At 43.1% G+C, this 18,599-nt stretch overlaps 1 protein-coding gene across 1 annotated transcript in view; it reads right to left on the reverse strand.

Annotated features, from left to right (window-relative positions):
- Window positions 1-6,765: 6,765 nt before the first annotated feature.
- The window catches only part of LOC108673139, a 46,722-nt gene continuing 34,888 nt past the window's right edge, over window positions 6,766-18,599 (reverse strand). Inside the window, exons 28-38 of the mRNA XM_018160924.2 lie at window positions 17,879-18,051; window positions 17,470-17,636; window positions 17,226-17,267; window positions 14,437-14,667; window positions 14,020-14,170; window positions 13,582-13,808; window positions 12,006-12,288; window positions 11,277-11,328; window positions 10,810-10,924; window positions 10,129-10,189; window positions 6,766-9,323 (exon numbers count right to left, since the gene is read on the reverse strand). Coding sequence (XP_018016413.2) covers window positions 9,273-9,323; window positions 10,129-10,189; window positions 10,810-10,924; window positions 11,277-11,328; window positions 12,006-12,288; window positions 13,582-13,808; window positions 14,020-14,170; window positions 14,437-14,667; window positions 17,226-17,267; window positions 17,470-17,636; window positions 17,879-18,051 — 1,553 coding nt within the window. The 3' untranslated portion in view covers window positions 6,766-9,272. The remainder of the gene's footprint in view (window positions 9,324-10,128; window positions 10,190-10,809; window positions 10,925-11,276; window positions 11,329-12,005; window positions 12,289-13,581; window positions 13,809-14,019; window positions 14,171-14,436; window positions 14,668-17,225; window positions 17,268-17,469; window positions 17,637-17,878; window positions 18,052-18,599) is intronic.

The following is an 18,599-nucleotide window of genomic DNA, read 5'->3' on the forward strand; positions in this document are numbered from 1 at the left end:
CTGAGCTGCTACTCGTACTCGCCCTGAGCTGCTACTCGTACTCGCTCTGAGCTGCTACTCGTACTCGCCTTGAGCTGCTACTCGTACTCGCCTTGAGCTGCTACTCGTACTCGCCCTGAGCTGTTACTTATCCACCTCTCATACTCTCTTTCCTCCAGCTTCGTTATTTGAAAAGGTTTTTTTTTAACAAATTCAACTGCACAGGAATGCGCATGGAACACGACAGATAAATAGCAGCGTCAAGCAACATGTCAGTCCAAAACACAACTGAAGCAATCGCATTCCTATAGTTGGCTGAACTGCAGGCGTTTGGAGCGATAACTAACACAAACAGCGGTAATATCAAATAAAAGATTTTCAATGTCTTAAAAACATCAACCCATAATGAACGAAAATAGAAAAAAAGGGTTTCAAAACCAACAAAATAAATCAGTAGCATAACTAAAAACCAGCATCATTTCAGTATCATGAGCGAACACGTTTAAATTTGTTATAATTAAATGCGTATAATGAATTGCAAAAATGTAAGAACTTAAATTAGAATTCAATTATCAAATACTGTCCGCTTTAATTGCTAACAAAATACCACCACAATAAAGCATCAACAGAAGCAGCAACATGTATGAACACTAGCAATAACAGCTGCCATAGCAGCAATAGAAACAACAGCAACAGCAGAGTTGCTGTCTCATGAGTCACAGTCCTGGTGGGCGCTGCTCAAACCTGTCTTCCTCACCAGTTCCTTTGCTGCTTCTTGTAATAAATGTTCACTGTCACTGAATATACTGTCACATGTGACGCATCTATAGTGCAGTGTCAGCTCATGGTGTTACTGCTGGCATTAGCAAGATACTGCTGCTGGCACTAGCGAGATACTGCTGCTGGCACCAGCAAGATACTGCTGCTGGCACTAGCAAGATACTGCTGCTGGCACCAGCAATATACTGCTGCTGGCACTAGTAAGATACTGCTGCTGGCACTATCATGATACTGCTGCTGGCACCAGCAAGATTCTACTGCTGACACTAGCAAGATACTGCTGCTGGCACTAGCAAGATACTGCTGCTGGCACCAGCATGATACTGCTGCTGGCACTAGCAAGATACTGCTGCTGGCACCAGCAAGATACTGCTGCTGGCACTAGCAAAATACTGCTGCTGGCACTAGCAAGAGTTTATGCTGCTTGCGTTACTAACAGAGTAAACCTGTCGGAGGCACTTCGGGCATTTTTACCTCATTTCTGAGGTTGCGTTCTTCCATACATAATACTACTTAGTCCTACTGTCATTAACATTAGGTCTTAAACTTGTCTTTCATTGCTAAATAACAACCGGTAAGTCAAATGATCAAGTACAGTGAGTATTAATGGAGTTATAATCAAAATAAAGACGAGTGATTTTAGCAGGGCAAGTCACTCGGTGACTAAGCGTCGCCCTCAACACAAATGCTAGGATTGCTAGATTTTCAGGCTTTTCAGGTAAAAATTCATTCAGCACGAGCTTATTATTGATTTATAACAGAACTTTCGTGTGCCACCCGTCATGCACCAGCTTCTCCAACTCGACTTAATATCGAAAAAGCTATCACGACTTAATATCAAAAAGAATCGAACGGCTCCTTTGCACAAAGTATTTCCCCATTATTAGAAGAACATCCGCAGAACGAATAAGCAAGTATATGCGCACTCCAGATGCACATGTAACCATTAGCACGATAAGCTTTCGCCCAAATGTGCTTGGAATTTTGTGTAATTATAGACGAATTCATAGGTGAGCAGGAAGTAAACAATACAGTTCTGATATTTTGACGTGAATAAAAAACAATGATCTGCAAAAATTATTGTCCTGGCAATAACTGTATAATATAAGCTCATTTGGGAGGTAAACTTCATGCGAGTTCGGCGATTATAGTTAATTTAAGTAAAGTAAGCATAATTGACAGAAATTATCTAAATTCTGCCTTAAGGTTAGACTAGAGATAACTATGATATAATTTCAATTGAATTTTTTGTCCACTATTTTCTGCCGAGAAATAGCCGCCAATTAAAATGCTTGGAGAATAAAGGACGTTCATATAGTGAGATCGAGCAACGATGCTTCTTTACAATCAAGATAGGCGCGACTTGTCTTGCTGGTACGAGACCTTCTCTTACCATATACAGTCTCGGCAGTCACCCTCCGAATTTTCTCCGACATACATCCATGTGACTAATTCATGCATTGCAAGTGATTTAATGCAGCATTTCTGGACAGGATGAAGTCTAATCTTTCTTATGTTTGATGGACAAACGTGACTTAGATCGCAAAACCCAGGGAGTGCTAGTCAGCTGACCAGGTGTCACATACATCAGCTAGGCCACTTTCACTGCGCAGAGCTTCGCTGGAACTCCGCCGCAGCGTCGCGGTAGCAGCTGGAATGTTATATTTTCACAGGACCTTGGTCCCATGCATATTTACTGAGGACTTGACTCTTAATCTCTTGAGTACAAACGTACTACGTCGGATTCCCAACTTATATGCCTTATCGTTGAGAATGAATTTTCAAATACACGTCCATTGCTGCGATTACCGGCGATCAACTTTAGTGCAACTTTTTAATGAATAAGAGCACGCAACTGAAGTACATATTATTAAAATACAATAATCCGTAGGTCGTGAACCATACTCAATTTCACTTACAGTTTGAAAGTTTCATTCCTAATTGAGATCCAAGTTTTATTGAGATCTAAGTTCTATCCCAGATGTAGATATAAAGTACAATTAATTAATGTAAATAACGGCTAGTGTAATCAACCGCACGAAGTGGCGACATCGTAATGGCGTCAGCCCCGCGAGCGGCAGTGATGAAGCAACGACCGCGACCTCTACGAATCTCGCCATCGTTCGTGCGGTCATCGTCGTCATCGTCCTGACCAGACTGCCTCGGTTGCACGCCTAATATGTGTGGTCATTCTCCAGACCAGACTGCTGCAGTCACAAGCATTATCTGTGTAGTCATCCTCCAAACCAGACTGCTGCAGTCACAAGCACGAACCAGACTGCTGCAGTCACAAGCATTATCTGTGTGGTCATCCTCCGAACCAGACTGCTGCAGTCACAAGCATTATCTGTGTGGTCATCCTCCAAACCAGACTGCTGCAGTCACAAGCATAATCTGTATGATCAGCATCAAAATAAGACTGCCACAGTAACAAGCGTAATACGTGTGATCATCCTCCAGATCGCCTATCTTCCTCGAGTGCTAGTTAAGAAATCTAACAGCTTCGTTCGTCAACAATAGCGTGACGAAGCGACATGAGTCCAATCAGACGGTCAGTCGAGTGTCAGCAGACGGTCACAGTTCATTACGGTGTCGACTGACGTCACCAACGTAGTTAGAGCGAAGAGTACTAGCTTCATAGATTCTAGTGGTAGAATCACAAGCTTGATTGAGTTTCAACTGGAAAAACTCCAGTCATAGAAAAAAAAACGAAATTCCTGCTTTCTAAACAAAGTTCAGTTCTTTGTTGGATTTGTTGAATGTTGATCCCAAAATTCTACTTAGCAGTCCTTGGCGAACTACCTTCATCCTTACTGGATTATCTTCCATTTCACGATAGAGTGTATTTATCTTTCCCCTAATCATGCTGAGTTTTTTAATGCATTTTTCCTCCTTCACGTTATAAATATGGAATGGACATCTATATTCCGTGACCAGAAGTCATCGAGCTGACAAAATGAGGCGGGAAAGCAAGCGGCCGACAAGTTTCCTCGGCCGCTCGTCCATGCAGAGTCCGGCTGCCCAGACGCTCCCTAGCGTAAACCGCGGCTATCAACGCTAGTTAGGCCACCAAGATTCCGTCTGTTCTGAACTTCTGACACAAACTGTAATCCTATGCTCAGGAATCTTGATGAGATTTTTATGTTTGCGTTTCTAATCTGGAATTGGGCAGCTGCTTGACTTATATTATACGAGGTGAAATTTCATGAACAATAACTCATTTGTTTCATTAACAGTCATGCAAACTCTGATGTTGTTCAAGATATCAGGACAAAGTACCTAGTCGCACTAGTCGGAGCTTCGATACTCGTCTGCTGAGCGAGCGTCATAATCGCCTTACTTCCCTTCAAGAATCTCGCCCTGCGACCGAGCAAATAAATAGGCATTCGATATCCTCGGTAATTAGTGCAAGTGAGTCATTAATTAGGTACTCTTAGTCTGAATTAATAGGGAAGCAAACAAATTAAGGCGGTACTCACAGTCTCCTTGAAGATGGTAATTGGGTCCTTCTTAGGCAGTCGGCCCGTCATGGCGGCGGGTCCACGCGTCGGGGGCATGGTCTTGGACGTCAGGATGGTCGGGCCCTTCATGTTGACAACCCGCGACGTGCCGTGGGACGTGGTCGTCCCGTGCACGGTCATGTGCGCTGCTTCTCTCTGCTGCACGACACTCATACTCCTCTCACTGCCACGGACAACACCGCACTGCACGCCGCCCAGCTCCAGCAGAACTGGTGCTTCTGCTTCCAGCCAGCTGGTGCTGCTGTTACTTCCAGCCAGCTGGTGCTGCTGCTACTTCCAGCCAGGTGGTGCCGCTGCTACTTCCAGCCAGCTGGTGCTGCTGTTACTTCCAGCCAACTGGTGCTGCTGCTACGTCCAGCAAGCTGGTGCTGCTGCTACTGCCAGCCAGCTGGTGCTGCTGCTACAACCAGCCAGCTGGTGCTGCTGCTATTGTTGCTGCTGTTCTTGCCGCTTCATTTGCTGCTGTTATTGCCGATGCCCGTAGTTCTCCTTCAATTGGCTGCTGCCGCTGTTAGCCCGTGTTGACAGTTTGTGTTAATTGCTAAAACAGTTTACTTACCGCGGCGTTTTCTGTCTCAAACTCCAAAATTTCGCATTCATAAATTCATTTTCTTGAGCATTCGCTCCCCGGGCGACGCCGTTTGCTGTAATCTCTTAACTGCAGACCCGACCCTAACAAAATTTAGAGTCGCCCCAGCTTCTGATTTGGGGTACCAGAAGCTGGGGCGACTCTAAATTTTGATAGGGTGGAAGCAGCGTGCGGGATCACTACTTGTCGGCTGTTGAAGTTTCCTTGTCCCACAATATGGAAGCACTTCTTAAAACTCGAAAAGTACATATCAACTTGTTTGAAATCAGGTTCAAGTCCCAATGGCTAAAATGTAGAATGAAAAAGAGAGCTGATGACGTTATCAAGATTATAATGAGAAAAAAAATTATATTGATGTAGGCCATTGAACTTTTTTCTTATTACAGATGGTCTGTTGTTGATGGTGCGGTCATCTTAAAATAAATACTAAAAACTGCCGGAGTGCGAAATTGATTAAAAAATCCAATCAAATTTATCATGAGCAAACTTTTAATAAGCGAGCCACAAATCAGACGAGATCGGCAACTGCAGGCGAAGAACAAGGCTCAGAGCGCAGCAACAATCAGGCAATTATTTTAATTATAAGGCAGCCAAAGCTGATATATTGTAAAGCATGCGCTCGTCATGAATAAAATGTCAATAATATCATAGGAATGAGCGTGTCACTTCAGAGCTATAGTCGTGTTCAGTTGTGCACTCTGAGGAAGAACTCGACTCGGTCCCGAAATGATATTTGACAAAAATAAATTGTGTAAATTTGAAACTTAATTGTATAAAGAATTGATTTGCAATGCCATTCGAGCAATAACGGATATTGTTTGAGCTTGTCCGAGAAAAAAATGAAAATAATTTATTGTTCTACTGAAGGCAGCTAGCAACTTATCTAGTAACTATAAACTGATACATAAGCTACCACCCTACCAGCAGTAAACTAGTTACTAATCTACGCTCCCTCACCACAGAACATTAATCAGGCTAGTGACGTAACCAACAAAATAGTTGCTGAAATAATTGAATGCCATTCAGTATAGAACAACGAAATACTTTTCGCCTATGATGTCAACATTTATAATTGCAGGGAAATATTCGCAAAAACTCAAATTTAATCGATTGTTTATTAATAGTCGTATTCATAACGCTTATTAGTCCCGTAACTTTAACCCTGTGTGTTATCAAAGTTTATGCTCTATTGTGAACTATTTCCTAACCATCATTTGATATCTGTTAGGTTTCCGGAGCAAATAATCTATTCAGTCTTCGGCGTCACAACCTGAGGTAACCTAATAGCGTTGCTACAATAAAACTAGTGTCTCTCATGCCTCCTTAGGTTCTGGTTCATAAACCAGGTTGAATGCCGTGAGCAACATCCGGACGCGCACAGCAGAAAACTGTGCTCCTGGGGCCATACTTTCAAAACTCGCTAAGTGAACGTAAGTACTTACGCTCTATTTTCTTGTCTATGATTGGTGGATACTTTCAAAGCTCGCTAAGTGAACGTTAGTACTTACGCTCTATTTTCTTGTCTATGATTGGTGGATTTTACTTGAATGGCCGTCAATGATTGACTAATGAACTTACGATCTCTTAACTATTTTAGAAAGTATGGCCCCAGATCAATCATTTATACCGGAGTACGATAGAAGAAGGCGCAAATGGCCAGATTTAAATAACGATTTTAATGCCAATATAGCCCAAGTCCTGTTACCGCCCACACATGAGTCTTGCCAGGCTCGGGGTGACGTGGAGCTCCATGCGTACTCCCACGCGATACGCACGGCGCCTACGCACTGCGCTGCCTACGCACAGCCTGCCCCTCGTACGCCTGAAACTGTACCTCAACGAGACTACCAAAAACTTGTTTCTATAGAGCAAGGGTTAACAAGACACATGTTTCAGTTGCTTCGATCGTTTTGTAATTAAAAAATTCAGTGTAAAGTTACAGAATAAAATCTAACGCATGTTTTATCATCGAACGCTGAAGCATACAAGACACGCGTATCATCATTTTCAAGGTAGTGGACCACTCCAAGGGAAAGTCATACATGCATTTAACGTTGGAAGCAACGGTGTGAACACAAGCCACCTGGTCAAGAGAACAACTTCAAGGGTTAGAGAACATCCCTTGGTAGAGATAACACTTGATGAATTAGCTTCGATAAATTTCGCTGAACTGTAGTTTAGACAGAGAAATAATATTATCGAAAATGTATCGCTGAAGCTTTCCCGCAGTAATTTTACAACAATATTCATTTGCAACGTTTGCAAAGTCCAATTTTATCAAAAGCATTTCTGACCTGAATTAAAACTCAAGATTAAAATTAATTAGAAAAAATAAAATGTTGATAGAGGAAAGTAACGTCAAAACGTGGTGACTGTGATGGGCACAACTGACAGAAATACCGATTTAGGAATCCGACTGCTTAATCGTGAACAATAGCTTAAGCATATTTATCGAAATATTAAAGCTTAATAATACTTCTATCTTTCGATAAATAATGTTTCCAAACACATGAAAATCGAATAACCTAGCCCATGTTGGTTACACTGTATCATCAAATAACTAACACAAGCATTCTTTCATGATTCGTATGTTCGTATAAAGAAAATAAAACAGGATATTATACATCGCTTCAAAACAACTGATGTACAAATTCTCAATCATCCATCATCCCCAATACATACATTCCTATCCCACGATATAGAGCCACACTCAAGCATCGCACTCCCAGTTGTGTGACAAATACCAATTTGTTAACATTTAAATTAACAAGCAAGTGGCCTCAAACCTGCATTCTACGCGCTAGTCCCAGTAAAGACTAGCGCAGAACGAGAGTGGGTCTGCCGCTAACCTGCTCACCGATGTGTCTACGTAGACCTCATCACGATCAAGAAGCGCGCGAGGTAGACCTCGTCACGATCAAGAAGCGCGAGAGGTAGACCTCATCACGATCAAGAAGCGCGGGAGGTAGACCTCGTCACTATCAAGAAGCGTGCAAGGTAGACCTCGTCACGATCAAGAAGCGCGAGAGGTAGACCTCGTCACGATCAAGAAGTGTGCGAGGTAGACCTCGTCACGATCAAGAAGCGCGGGAGGTAGACCTCGTCACGATCAAGAAGCGTGCAAGGTAGACCTCGTCACGATCAAGAAGCGCGAGAGGTAGACCTCGTCACGATCAAGAAGCGCGCGAGGTAGACCTCGTCACGATCAAGAAGCGTGCAAGGTAGACCTCGTCACGATCAAGAAGCGCGAGAGGTAGACCTCGTCACGATCAAGAAGCGTGCAAGGTAGACCTCGTCACGATCAAGAAGCGTGCAAGGTAGACCTCGTCACGATCAAGAAGCGCGAGAGGTAGACCTCGTCACGATCAAGAAGCGTGCAAGGTAGACCTCGTCACGATCAAGAAGCGTGCAAGGTAGACCTCGTCACGATCAAGAAGCGCGAGAGGTAGACCTCGTCACGATCAAGAAGCGTGCAAGGTAGACCTCGTCACGATCAAGAAGCGTGCGAGGTAGACCTTTAAATTCATTACAAACAATTCGAACAAAACGATCAAAGGGATACATGTCCAGAGAATTTAAAATCCAGGAATTTCAGTCGAGATAAAGAAGCTATTGAGATAACGAACATTTATTGTTTCATTGACCTCAGTCTTGACGTTGAGAGCTTCAGCCAACAATGAACATATGACTTCAAATAACTCAAATCTCAGCACAAATTCAAGAGACGGAATCGAATGACGACGGATGAGCCACTGAAATAGTAGCAATACTCACTGAGGACAATTGAAACACGCAGTACTTAAGTTTGGGTACTTAAAGTGAGCAACACAATACTCAAGTTTAGGTACAAGGAATGTTGATGCCCGAGGTACTTAAATCGTTACATGTAGCCTGCTCAAGAAATGTTATATTCCGGGCATCTGAAGTCTACGACGCCTTGGTCTCAAGTTGTAACTTACAGGTTCCAGATCAAACTTTATCGCTGAATTTGTCAAGCTCAGCCTTTCAGTAAAACCAATTTCAACTTTCAGTACATTTTATTTCAGCGTTAATGTGCGTCAGAGAGCACTCATAATCTCTAGGTTTAATTATTTCAAATGCCAGCCACTACGTTGAACGTTCCTGTTCAGTAACTTTAACTTCCATGTCCGCGATGATGACTCCAGACTTCATTACAACGTAGCTTATTCACGGACGAAGCCCACGCAATGCATATAACTCAGCTAATATAAAACAGAGCCCTCTAGCGGACGATTTCTCAGTTGTCACCTGACTCAATTATTTTAGTGCAATAAATAAGAGCTAGATTAGTTGGTCCAATTAATCTCCTGCACGGTGATGGTTAAAATATTAGTTATTAGTAAAAGCCTCTGCGGGAGAGGGGGAGGTGGGGGAGCCGGGGGTTACTTGAGTGAGGGGTAGGCGTCTGGCCGCCGTTCGTACCCTTTGACCTCCTGCAAGAGCGGCAAATAATCTTCATTAAATAATGTTCAGATTATCGAATGATGACAACGAATGTACAAACGATATACAGGATAATTTTATTAGTATAGGTTGGCGAAATTTGTTCCTTTAAGCAGGTTTAATTCTTGATTATCTCAATATTTTTGTGATTTTGTAATTATTTCTATCATTTTTGATTTCTGAGTAGTATCCTATTTATATGATTTTGTACTTATTTCGACCAAAATTTCATCACTCAATGCGCCTTCTAACTTGATAATGAATGATTGATACATTCGAAACGTTGTTAAATAAATAAAAGTGTCCATCGGTACGCTGATTTTCGATTCACCAATTCAAACGAAAAATATTGTTCGATTTATTGAAAAAAAAAACATATAAGAAAATTGGCCAATAAAACGAATTCTCTGGTCTTTAACGAAAACTGCTTAACAGATAAACTTATTGTGAACAATTACCACTATCAATCAGTATGATTTACTGGCGTAGATAACAAATCCTAATGTTACAGTAGACGTTACATTGCCGAAACAATTATGAATAATCCACCTAGATGACAGTCGATCAAATCATGATAAATAAGTCTGAACAGTTTAAAATATCTAATTTCATCATTAAATTGAAGTTGGAAATGACGAAGAAATTTTTCATGCATTATTTGTTTTCGTTTTTCTTCTCATGGCTATAATAAAAGATTCATACGTCACACACGGACACTTCAGGAGAAGAAAACAATTCCAATAACTTATATTGTTACAGTGGAACGAAAATGAAAAAAAAAGATCAATAACGAACCTTGGGTCGAAAACAAGGGCGAGAATCCGGGCTAAGTTTCGTCCATGCCTTCCGCCTGGACCTGCACAGACGACCAGCAATTGTATGAGCTAATCTTGTTAACAAAACAAAATCTTTTCATAAAATTGCAGGGGACAGGACGTAGTTTAGATCACTAAAACGTGAAAATTCTACAGCTAAGAACAAAAACACATATGAGACTTCAACGCCAAAAATAACCCCAATGAAATACCAAATCAGGACCCCCTGCATATTATTGCACCAGAAACCCAAGTCAAAAAGTCCGAACAAGATCGGTATTCGCTAAACTATTTTATAATGATTCCTACAGATCAAATAGCACTCTTGTCGCTCACACATTTTCACAACCTAAAGATTCCACAACAAGTAGGTACCCAAAGCTCGTTCAGGGACACCGACCAAAAGCCATGCTGCAAGTACCACCCTCGATGGCTACCGAGCGCTGTCACCAGCGACACCGAGAAATTAATTGAGCTTCCCAAGGCTCGAACCCACGGGTAGCTCCTCTCACCTCGATACCGTTTTAATGCAGTACAGTAGCGTCCTCTCACTGTCTAGCACCAAGCCAATCCCCTCACAGCTTTTTATTACCACGATCTCCTGGCAGCTCCTAAATCCCCCTTAACAATCGCTGACCCTTGTGACTGATGGCACACTCGCCTGTAGAAGACGACGAAGGCGATCGTGACGACGACCTCGAGGCAGACGAAGGCGAGGATGGTGAGCGCGAACGTCGACCGCGACGTGCACACCGCGTCTGACGTGACCAGCTTACCTGCGTATATAGGGGCCGGATTATCGTGATGTGTTCAATATTTATCTACTTTACAATCTTTTAAAAGGCTCCATTGAACTATCTGCTGAGAGAATAAGGGATCAAATAGTGCTTATGATTAATTCATTTATTATAGTATAATATATAATATTGATTTCCAGTGTAATGATGGCCAGTAGTTTACCCGTAACTTTACTCGTAAATGATGTAAGCGGCTACATTATAAATCGATGCTGTTATAATAATATATACATCATACATCGATGCTGTTATAATAATATTTACATCATACATCGATGCTGTTATAATAATATCTATTAACAGATCCAGCGTCCTGATGGTGAGGACTCACTGTGCCGAGGCAGGTCGTGTAGGCTGGTGAACGCGTCCTCGCCCACCGTCAACTGCAACCAAAATATTATTCTCAACAACATCGGGTGAAGAGAAGCAATTGATTTAGTTAATAATATTATTTTGGCATCAATATTTGTCAAAGTAAAGGTTTACAATTCGTAGTATGAACACTATGGATGTGCAGCAACTCGATATCCAGGCAAGAAAACGGAATGCAAGCAGTACATTTAGAATCCAACGTGTGAAGACATGGGATATGAATTTTAATTAGGAGTATAGTAAGTAACTATTACGATCTGAGGATAAAAAGGAAACAAACGCAAAATAACCAACAGTTTGATAGAAAAAGAGTAAAGGATAAATGGAATTATATTTATAACAAAGTGGCCAGCAGGATAACGGTACAGGATAGGAGAGGGTGCAAGGCAGGATGGGGCAGGGTGCAGGGCAGGATAGGGGAGGGTGCAGGGCAGGATAGGGCAGGATGCAGGGTAGGATTGGGCAGGGTACAGGGCAGGATAGGGCAGGGCGCAGGGCAGGATAGGGGAGGGTGCAGGACAGGATAGGGCAGGATGCAGGGTAGGATTGGGCAGGGTGCAGGGCAGGATAGGGGAGGGTGCAGGGACAGGATGCAGGGCAGGATAGGGCAGGGTGCAGGACAGGATAGGGCAGGGTGCAGGGTAGGATGGGGTATGATGCCGCGCAATCAAAATTTAATCCCACTCACCGAGAGCGACACGGGAATATCCCGCGGTAGGAGCAGATCCTCAGGGTCCGTGAGAGGTCCTCGGGCGATGTCCTCCAACTGTTCATCATAGGGGACGAGGGGACTGAGTCCCAGCGATGAAAGGGACTTGCCGAGGTGAGGCGGTGCACTTGCATCAAGTCCCACAGTTGCCACTTCACGACTGTCGTGCGCTGTAGACTTGCTGGCTGTCACGGCAGGTGCTGGAGACGTGGACTGGGGTCTCGTGTGGTCGCCCACGCGAGGCGGTCCAACGGGAGCGAAGCTGAAAATTTTAGAGGCTATTCAATTCCGAGAAATTTTGAACTTTCCGACTTAATAAATTGAAATAACTTAAACAAATTATTCAGAATAAGCTTTATCCTGCACGGCAGGAGTCAAAAAGAGTGTCATGCTCATGAACTTTTGCTGGAAACGCAAATTTGCCAGAAATGTCAATGATATGGTAGGGAAAATTGAAATAATTCGCCCGCGTTCCTATAGATTTTTCGAGTAGTCCGGAGTACAACAGGCGAATAATTGATGGCGGATTGTTAATGACTTGGTAAAAACTGAGTTCTCATCACCCAGAATGCTGAAAATATAAAGAAAAGGTCTAGTGGAAAATTCACAGCACGTTTTCTCAGTATACTCAGGCCGAAAACAATATATAAGTTCAACATTTGGAAAACGTTTCAAAAAGAATGGATACGAAATTTTGTACATGACCAATTACTACATTGCTTAATAGTTAAGCTGATAAAAAGGTAGTACTGAAGACAATGAAGAATATTCCAGAATTATTTTTATACGGTCACTACGCTAAAAAATTAATTAAAATTCAAATATTCATATGTATAGAGTAACTATCTAGCCTGGATTTAACTCTATTTCATTACATTAATTTAATTGCTTAAATAGCTATTGCTAATTCCATCTAAGAATTGCGGAACGTGCTTTAATTTCCTTGTCCGCATCAAAACATTAATTTAAATGCTCATATTTCAATACTTGGACATGGAAGGGGATACTGCGATGCCTTGAACGATGGTCAGATAATAGGTGATTGGCGAAGTCATGATAACGTATAGCCTAAAAATTTAAAAGCAAAGAGTAGTCCACAAAAATTCATATCTTTATAGAAAACGTTTCGGAGTCCAGCTCCATCGTCAGTTCGTAGAATAATTCTACGAACTGACGATGGAGCTGGACTCCGAAACGTTTTCTATAAAGATATGAATTTTTGTGGACTATTCTTTGCTTTTAAATTTTTAGTCAACTTGCGATTTAAGCAAATAAGTGACATTAATACTTTAACGTGTAGCCTCTAATGCAAACCACGGGCCGTGATGGGTCGTTTTGTAAAGCGATTTTAGGTGATGATAACATGCCCACAAAAACGTTAAAGTTCTATCTTGGTGATGTTTTAACTTATATAGAAGAAAAGTAGGTAATTGTCATAAAAGGACGACAAACAATTCTTTAGTTGGCAACAACCATCTACAAATGACCAGTCCAAGACTGAAGTAAACAAAATTTTCATTCATCCGGGTGTTTGCGGAAAAAATCATTCAAAAACCTTGCACCGAGCGTCTCTGTGGTAGTGGAAACGTCCATCTCAACGATGTCGTTGGAGATTGTGAAAAGCTCGTCGTGCAGCGGTTGTTCCTCGTGCTGCTGTTGGTGCTGCTGCTGTTGATGCTGCTGCTGATGCTGCTGCTGCTGGTGCTGCTCTGTGTCGGTGCCATTCGTGGCGCTACGCTTGCGTCGTCGTCCATACGATGCGACGCCGCTGCCGCAGTTCACCTGCATTTACAAGTAATTGGTAGTTACTCTTGCTTGTACACTTGTTCCTACCATTGGTCTTATTCTTGTTCTTACTTCTACAAGAGAAAACCTGCTCGACCGGGATTAGTTCTAAAATTTATTTCGTTCCTACACTGGGCAGATCGGTGGCGCTTTCCTACATTATTTCAGTCAAGTTATAAAGTAATTATAATGAAGTGACGAGTCTCACCGGTAGACATTTGTCTTGGCAAAACCTGACGGTGGCGACGAAGTTGACACGCGCTGTTGATGGGAACCTGAAGGCCTTGAAGTTGGCGAAGAGCGTCTTGGTTCTCGCGTCGACGCTGAGCTCGGGGAAGATCTCGCGGTAGCGCGGGCACCTGAACCGTCAATGAGGGTTCTAGAATTTATACATACAAAGAACCAAACCAATTATTGCTGCCAATATTTCATTTATATTGACCAGAGCACACATACAGATGGCTTGTCAAAAGTGAATAATGCATAAAGGTATTTGGCTAAAACAGGCTCGGTTAGAACTGTCTCGGGAAAAGCTCCTTACTGAGTAGTAGTATCACCTTATACTCACAAAGAAAACGTGGAAAACACCAGCTTACAGCAACGTTCCAACAAAATCAACACTCACCCGATGTTATCTATGAGCATGAGTGTCTCTCCGTGATCAGTGCGCGCCTCCAGCATCCTGGCAAAAATAGAAAACGCCGAGTTTTGTTCCATCTCAATCCGCAGCGTAAGCAGCTCGCCCAGGTCGACGTTGTTGGCTTCGTTGCCCGTGGCGCGGTAGATGCGCATGCGCACGTTGGGCGTGGGCGCCGTGTTGCTTACGATGTCCAGCGGACCAGGACGGAAAACACCGCTGCCACACACAACAAACAACGTCTCAGTATGAGACACTATTAGCGTCGGTCTAGTCTACTGGTCCAGCGGACCAGGACGGAACACACCGCTGCCACACACAGCAAACACATGCCATCATAGCATCATGCCATCAGAGCATCATGCCATCAGAGCATCATGCCATCAGAGCATCATGCCACCATAGCATCATGCCATTCTTGACAGTTCCAGACATCCTATGCAGTGGTCAATTTCGCCAATCATGACTATAAACATGTGAACATGTTCTCTCCTATTATATGTTATTTAAGTGCTATTTGTCCCGTTAGTGTAAAATTGTAAATAAATCAAATGCTTAAGGATATGAGTAAACACTTCATCACAGTCACTACGACTGAGATATTATGAGGTAGGTCGTAAGCATCAAGTAATTTGAGTGACCACATCCGAGTTCCCGGTGAGGCTGTCTGGCCAACTATTGTCACGTCTCGGACCAATTTACGGCCGCACCCGCGGCCGGTCTCGCGGCCGCCGTACTAAAAACATAGAAAAAACCTAGCCAATCAACGAAAACAATGCAGGTTAGGTCCAGTTAGGAACAGGTTCCATTAAAAACACAAAAAACCTAGAAAAACTCATAAAAACACTTAGAAAACCTTTTGGCCGCGAGACCGGCCGCGGGTCCGGTCGTAAATTTGTCCGGCCAACCGTTGTCATGATTAGTAACAGACGTGAAAAAAAATTTGCACATGCTCATAATGGCTGACACTGGAAGGCGACAGTTAAGTCAGTCACTAAAAACTAACTCCGTCTCATCTCGAACGTCGGATTACTTCTCAGAGTATGAATAAATCGCAGGACGAGCTTTGTGCGCCGGGCGTCATATAGCAAAACTCTGTCAAATATCGCCCTCAACATCATTTGTTCTAATAACAGTTGGAGCGACACGCCTTAGGTGTGTCCCCAATTCTTAACATTACAGAACATTAACAGTTTGTTATGGTCTCGAACTCGCAACTCACTGCTCCAATTTTACTGCGCTTAACCGCCCGGCCTCCTCGCCGATTTTGATAAGAAACTGGCGCACAGAACTGGGATCGAACCCGCAATTAGCAAGCGGGTCTGGAGAAGTGTCGATTCGGTATACTAACTGTAACCACTGGGCCGTCTTGCAATTTCTTCCTTAAATTTTTTTGCATTAAATATTTAATACCTCTAAATGTTTTGCCAGAGGGCTTTAGATGAAAGTAAAATCTATGTATATGTAAAATGAAAGTGAAATGCAAGCAAAAGATGATATTAGAATCCATGTAGGAGTAAAGTTCTCGAATTATTTTAGTTTTATGATGGAATTTTGGCTAACGGATTATTCAGCTTGAAACGCAGGTAATTTAATTCGAACAGCATGACTTCGCTTAGGATTTCAATAAATTCTGTTGTTCTTTCACTCACCTAATTAGCTACTGGTGGCTTAACTTTTAAAAGTAAATTAAATTTACCACCTAGAAAGAGTAAAAAATTTCCCTCTAAAGTTTTCATCAAAAAACTTTCTATTTATATGAATTGGGAGAGAATATCTTTCTTGGGACAACTGAAATAAACAAACCCGTCGATGAGAATTGCAAACCAGGCCAAACAAGTCAATGAACGGCTACAATATTTCATATTTGACCTGTCGTCCGAGGTGGCCAAGAGGTGCAATGCATTCAATCTTTCGCCTTTTGTGTTATTTCTACCAGAATTTTAACGCAGGCGCGTTCTAAGTCAGATGAGAAAAATACGAAACTACGATATATTCATATAGCAAAGAGTGTAATGCAATTAAGTTCTACAAGTTCTCAGGAACAACAAAAAAACGGCCAGAGAACTGAACAAGTCATGTTAAGTGAAATCGAACATCTACAGCAAGCTAGTGGCTATAATGACGGACTAACATGCATGTTACAGATTCTCTTGTGAGTAAATCGATAAAGTAAAGTTGTCAATATTTGCGGAACAGGCTTAACCGCAGAGAGACACAACTAAAATTGATTGCAATATAATGCAATCAAATGAATCTCTAATACGTTATTAGATATGACGCAGTATAATACATTGTGCAGTTCATACAAAAACCATGCCACAACATCGAGTATGGAGGAAATATGCTGGGATCTTACGGTCTAGGTTGCGACAAAACTCGAGACGTGCTCGGCGATCATGCACGCGACACGCATGCACGCGACACGCATGCACGCGACACGCATGCACGCGACACGCATACACGCGACACGCATACACGCGACACGCATGCACGCGACACGTATGCACGCTGCACGCATGCACGCGACACGCATGCTCTAATTGTCGAAACACTCTCAAGCGTATGTAGTGCACTCTAGCGTTGAGCGCAATTCAACGATACGGTGAGCGATGTTACTATTGCTGTACAGTGGATAGTGTGCCTGATCTGCAAAGTGTGCTTTGCTGTACAATTGTAGATCAACTCTGCAGTTCAGTGTAGTTCTTTTCTATAATATAAGTCTATTGTGCTATACAGTGTACCTCTGTTGTACAGAGTAACTCAGGACACTGTACCTCCGGTCGGGATCGTATGTAAATGGAATGGTCGCCTTGCCGCTGCATCAGTCAACGGATCGCGGGCAGCGGAAGGAAACAGCAAAGAGTGAGTCATGGAAACCAATAGCTTGTTCAAGTATAGATGGTATAGATGTTTCATTACTATTAATTACTACAACACACGATACTGAATGCAACATATTATATGAACAATCGAATTAAATTAATGGATCCAACACAGGAAAAACATCGAGATTCTCACTTGATGTCGATGCCTCCGCCAGTGCGGCCGGCGACGGCCTGGGGCGCGTAGCTGACGGTCTGATCGCCTGCCTCAAATGAACACTCAACGCGCACCGTGCGGTCCGAGTCCTGCATGATGAGCGGGTGCTGCTGCACCACCACCGTGTTCACGTACACGCCGTTCGCCTGCAACATCACAGTGTTCACGTACACGCCGTTCGCCTGCAGCTCCAGGCTTGTCGTGCTCAAATAAGAAGAGTGGCAGCAGTACATTCCCGTGCTCCACTGAAGTGCACCACAAGGAGGCACATTGTGCACCCTTGCTCCACCACACCCTCCTGCTCCTCCACATCCACCTGCTCCATAGCATCCACCTGCTCCACCACATCCACCTGCTCCACCACATCCTCCTGCTCCATAGCACCCACCTGCTCCACGGTGCCGCAGACGGAGCCGATGGGCAGGCGGAGCGTGACGGTCGTCTGGCCGTTGCCCATCTCAAAGCAGGCGGGCGCGTTGCCCGACGCGTAAATTCGGCCGTCGAACGGCACGCCGAACGTGAAGGTGACAAGCATGTCACTCGGCGTGCAGTCCACGCGAACTGTAATTGAAGACGAGCCTTTTAACTCGACGGTTTGACATGCTTCATATTGCTTAAATATGTACTTAACTAATCGTTACGAACAATAGAATGGTCAGGGACTGTCATACGTGCTATATTTCGAGAAAGAATTGGCTTAAGGTCACTGCAAAAGTCTTGTGTGATGTTTGTTACCACTTGATGAAGCAGAGTTCTAAAATGATACAGGTTATAGCCTATAAGTCACAGAGAACCATCAGCATTATCTTCGTTAATTAATAGTAAGTTAGTTCTCATCTACCACAACAGTTGCAGAAGTGCAAGCATCATCTTTGTTATGTAATGGTACGTCGGTTCTCATCTACCACAACAGTTGCAGAAGTGGAGGCATCATCTTTATTATGTAATGGTACGTCGGTTCTCATCTACCACAACAGTTGCAGAAGTGCAGGCATCATCTTTGTTATGTAATGGTACGTCTGTTCTCATCTACCACAACAGTTGCAGAAGTGCAGGCATCATCTTTGTTATGTAATGGTACGTCGGCTCTCATCTACCACAACAGTTGC

The sequence above is a fragment of the Hyalella azteca genome, unplaced genomic scaffold, assembly GCF_000764305.2.
Source record: "Hyalella azteca isolate HAZT.00-mixed unplaced genomic scaffold, Hazt_2.0.2 contig7398, whole genome shotgun sequence".
In the NCBI taxonomy this organism is placed as follows: Eukaryota; Metazoa; Arthropoda; class Malacostraca; order Amphipoda; family Hyalellidae; genus Hyalella; species Hyalella azteca.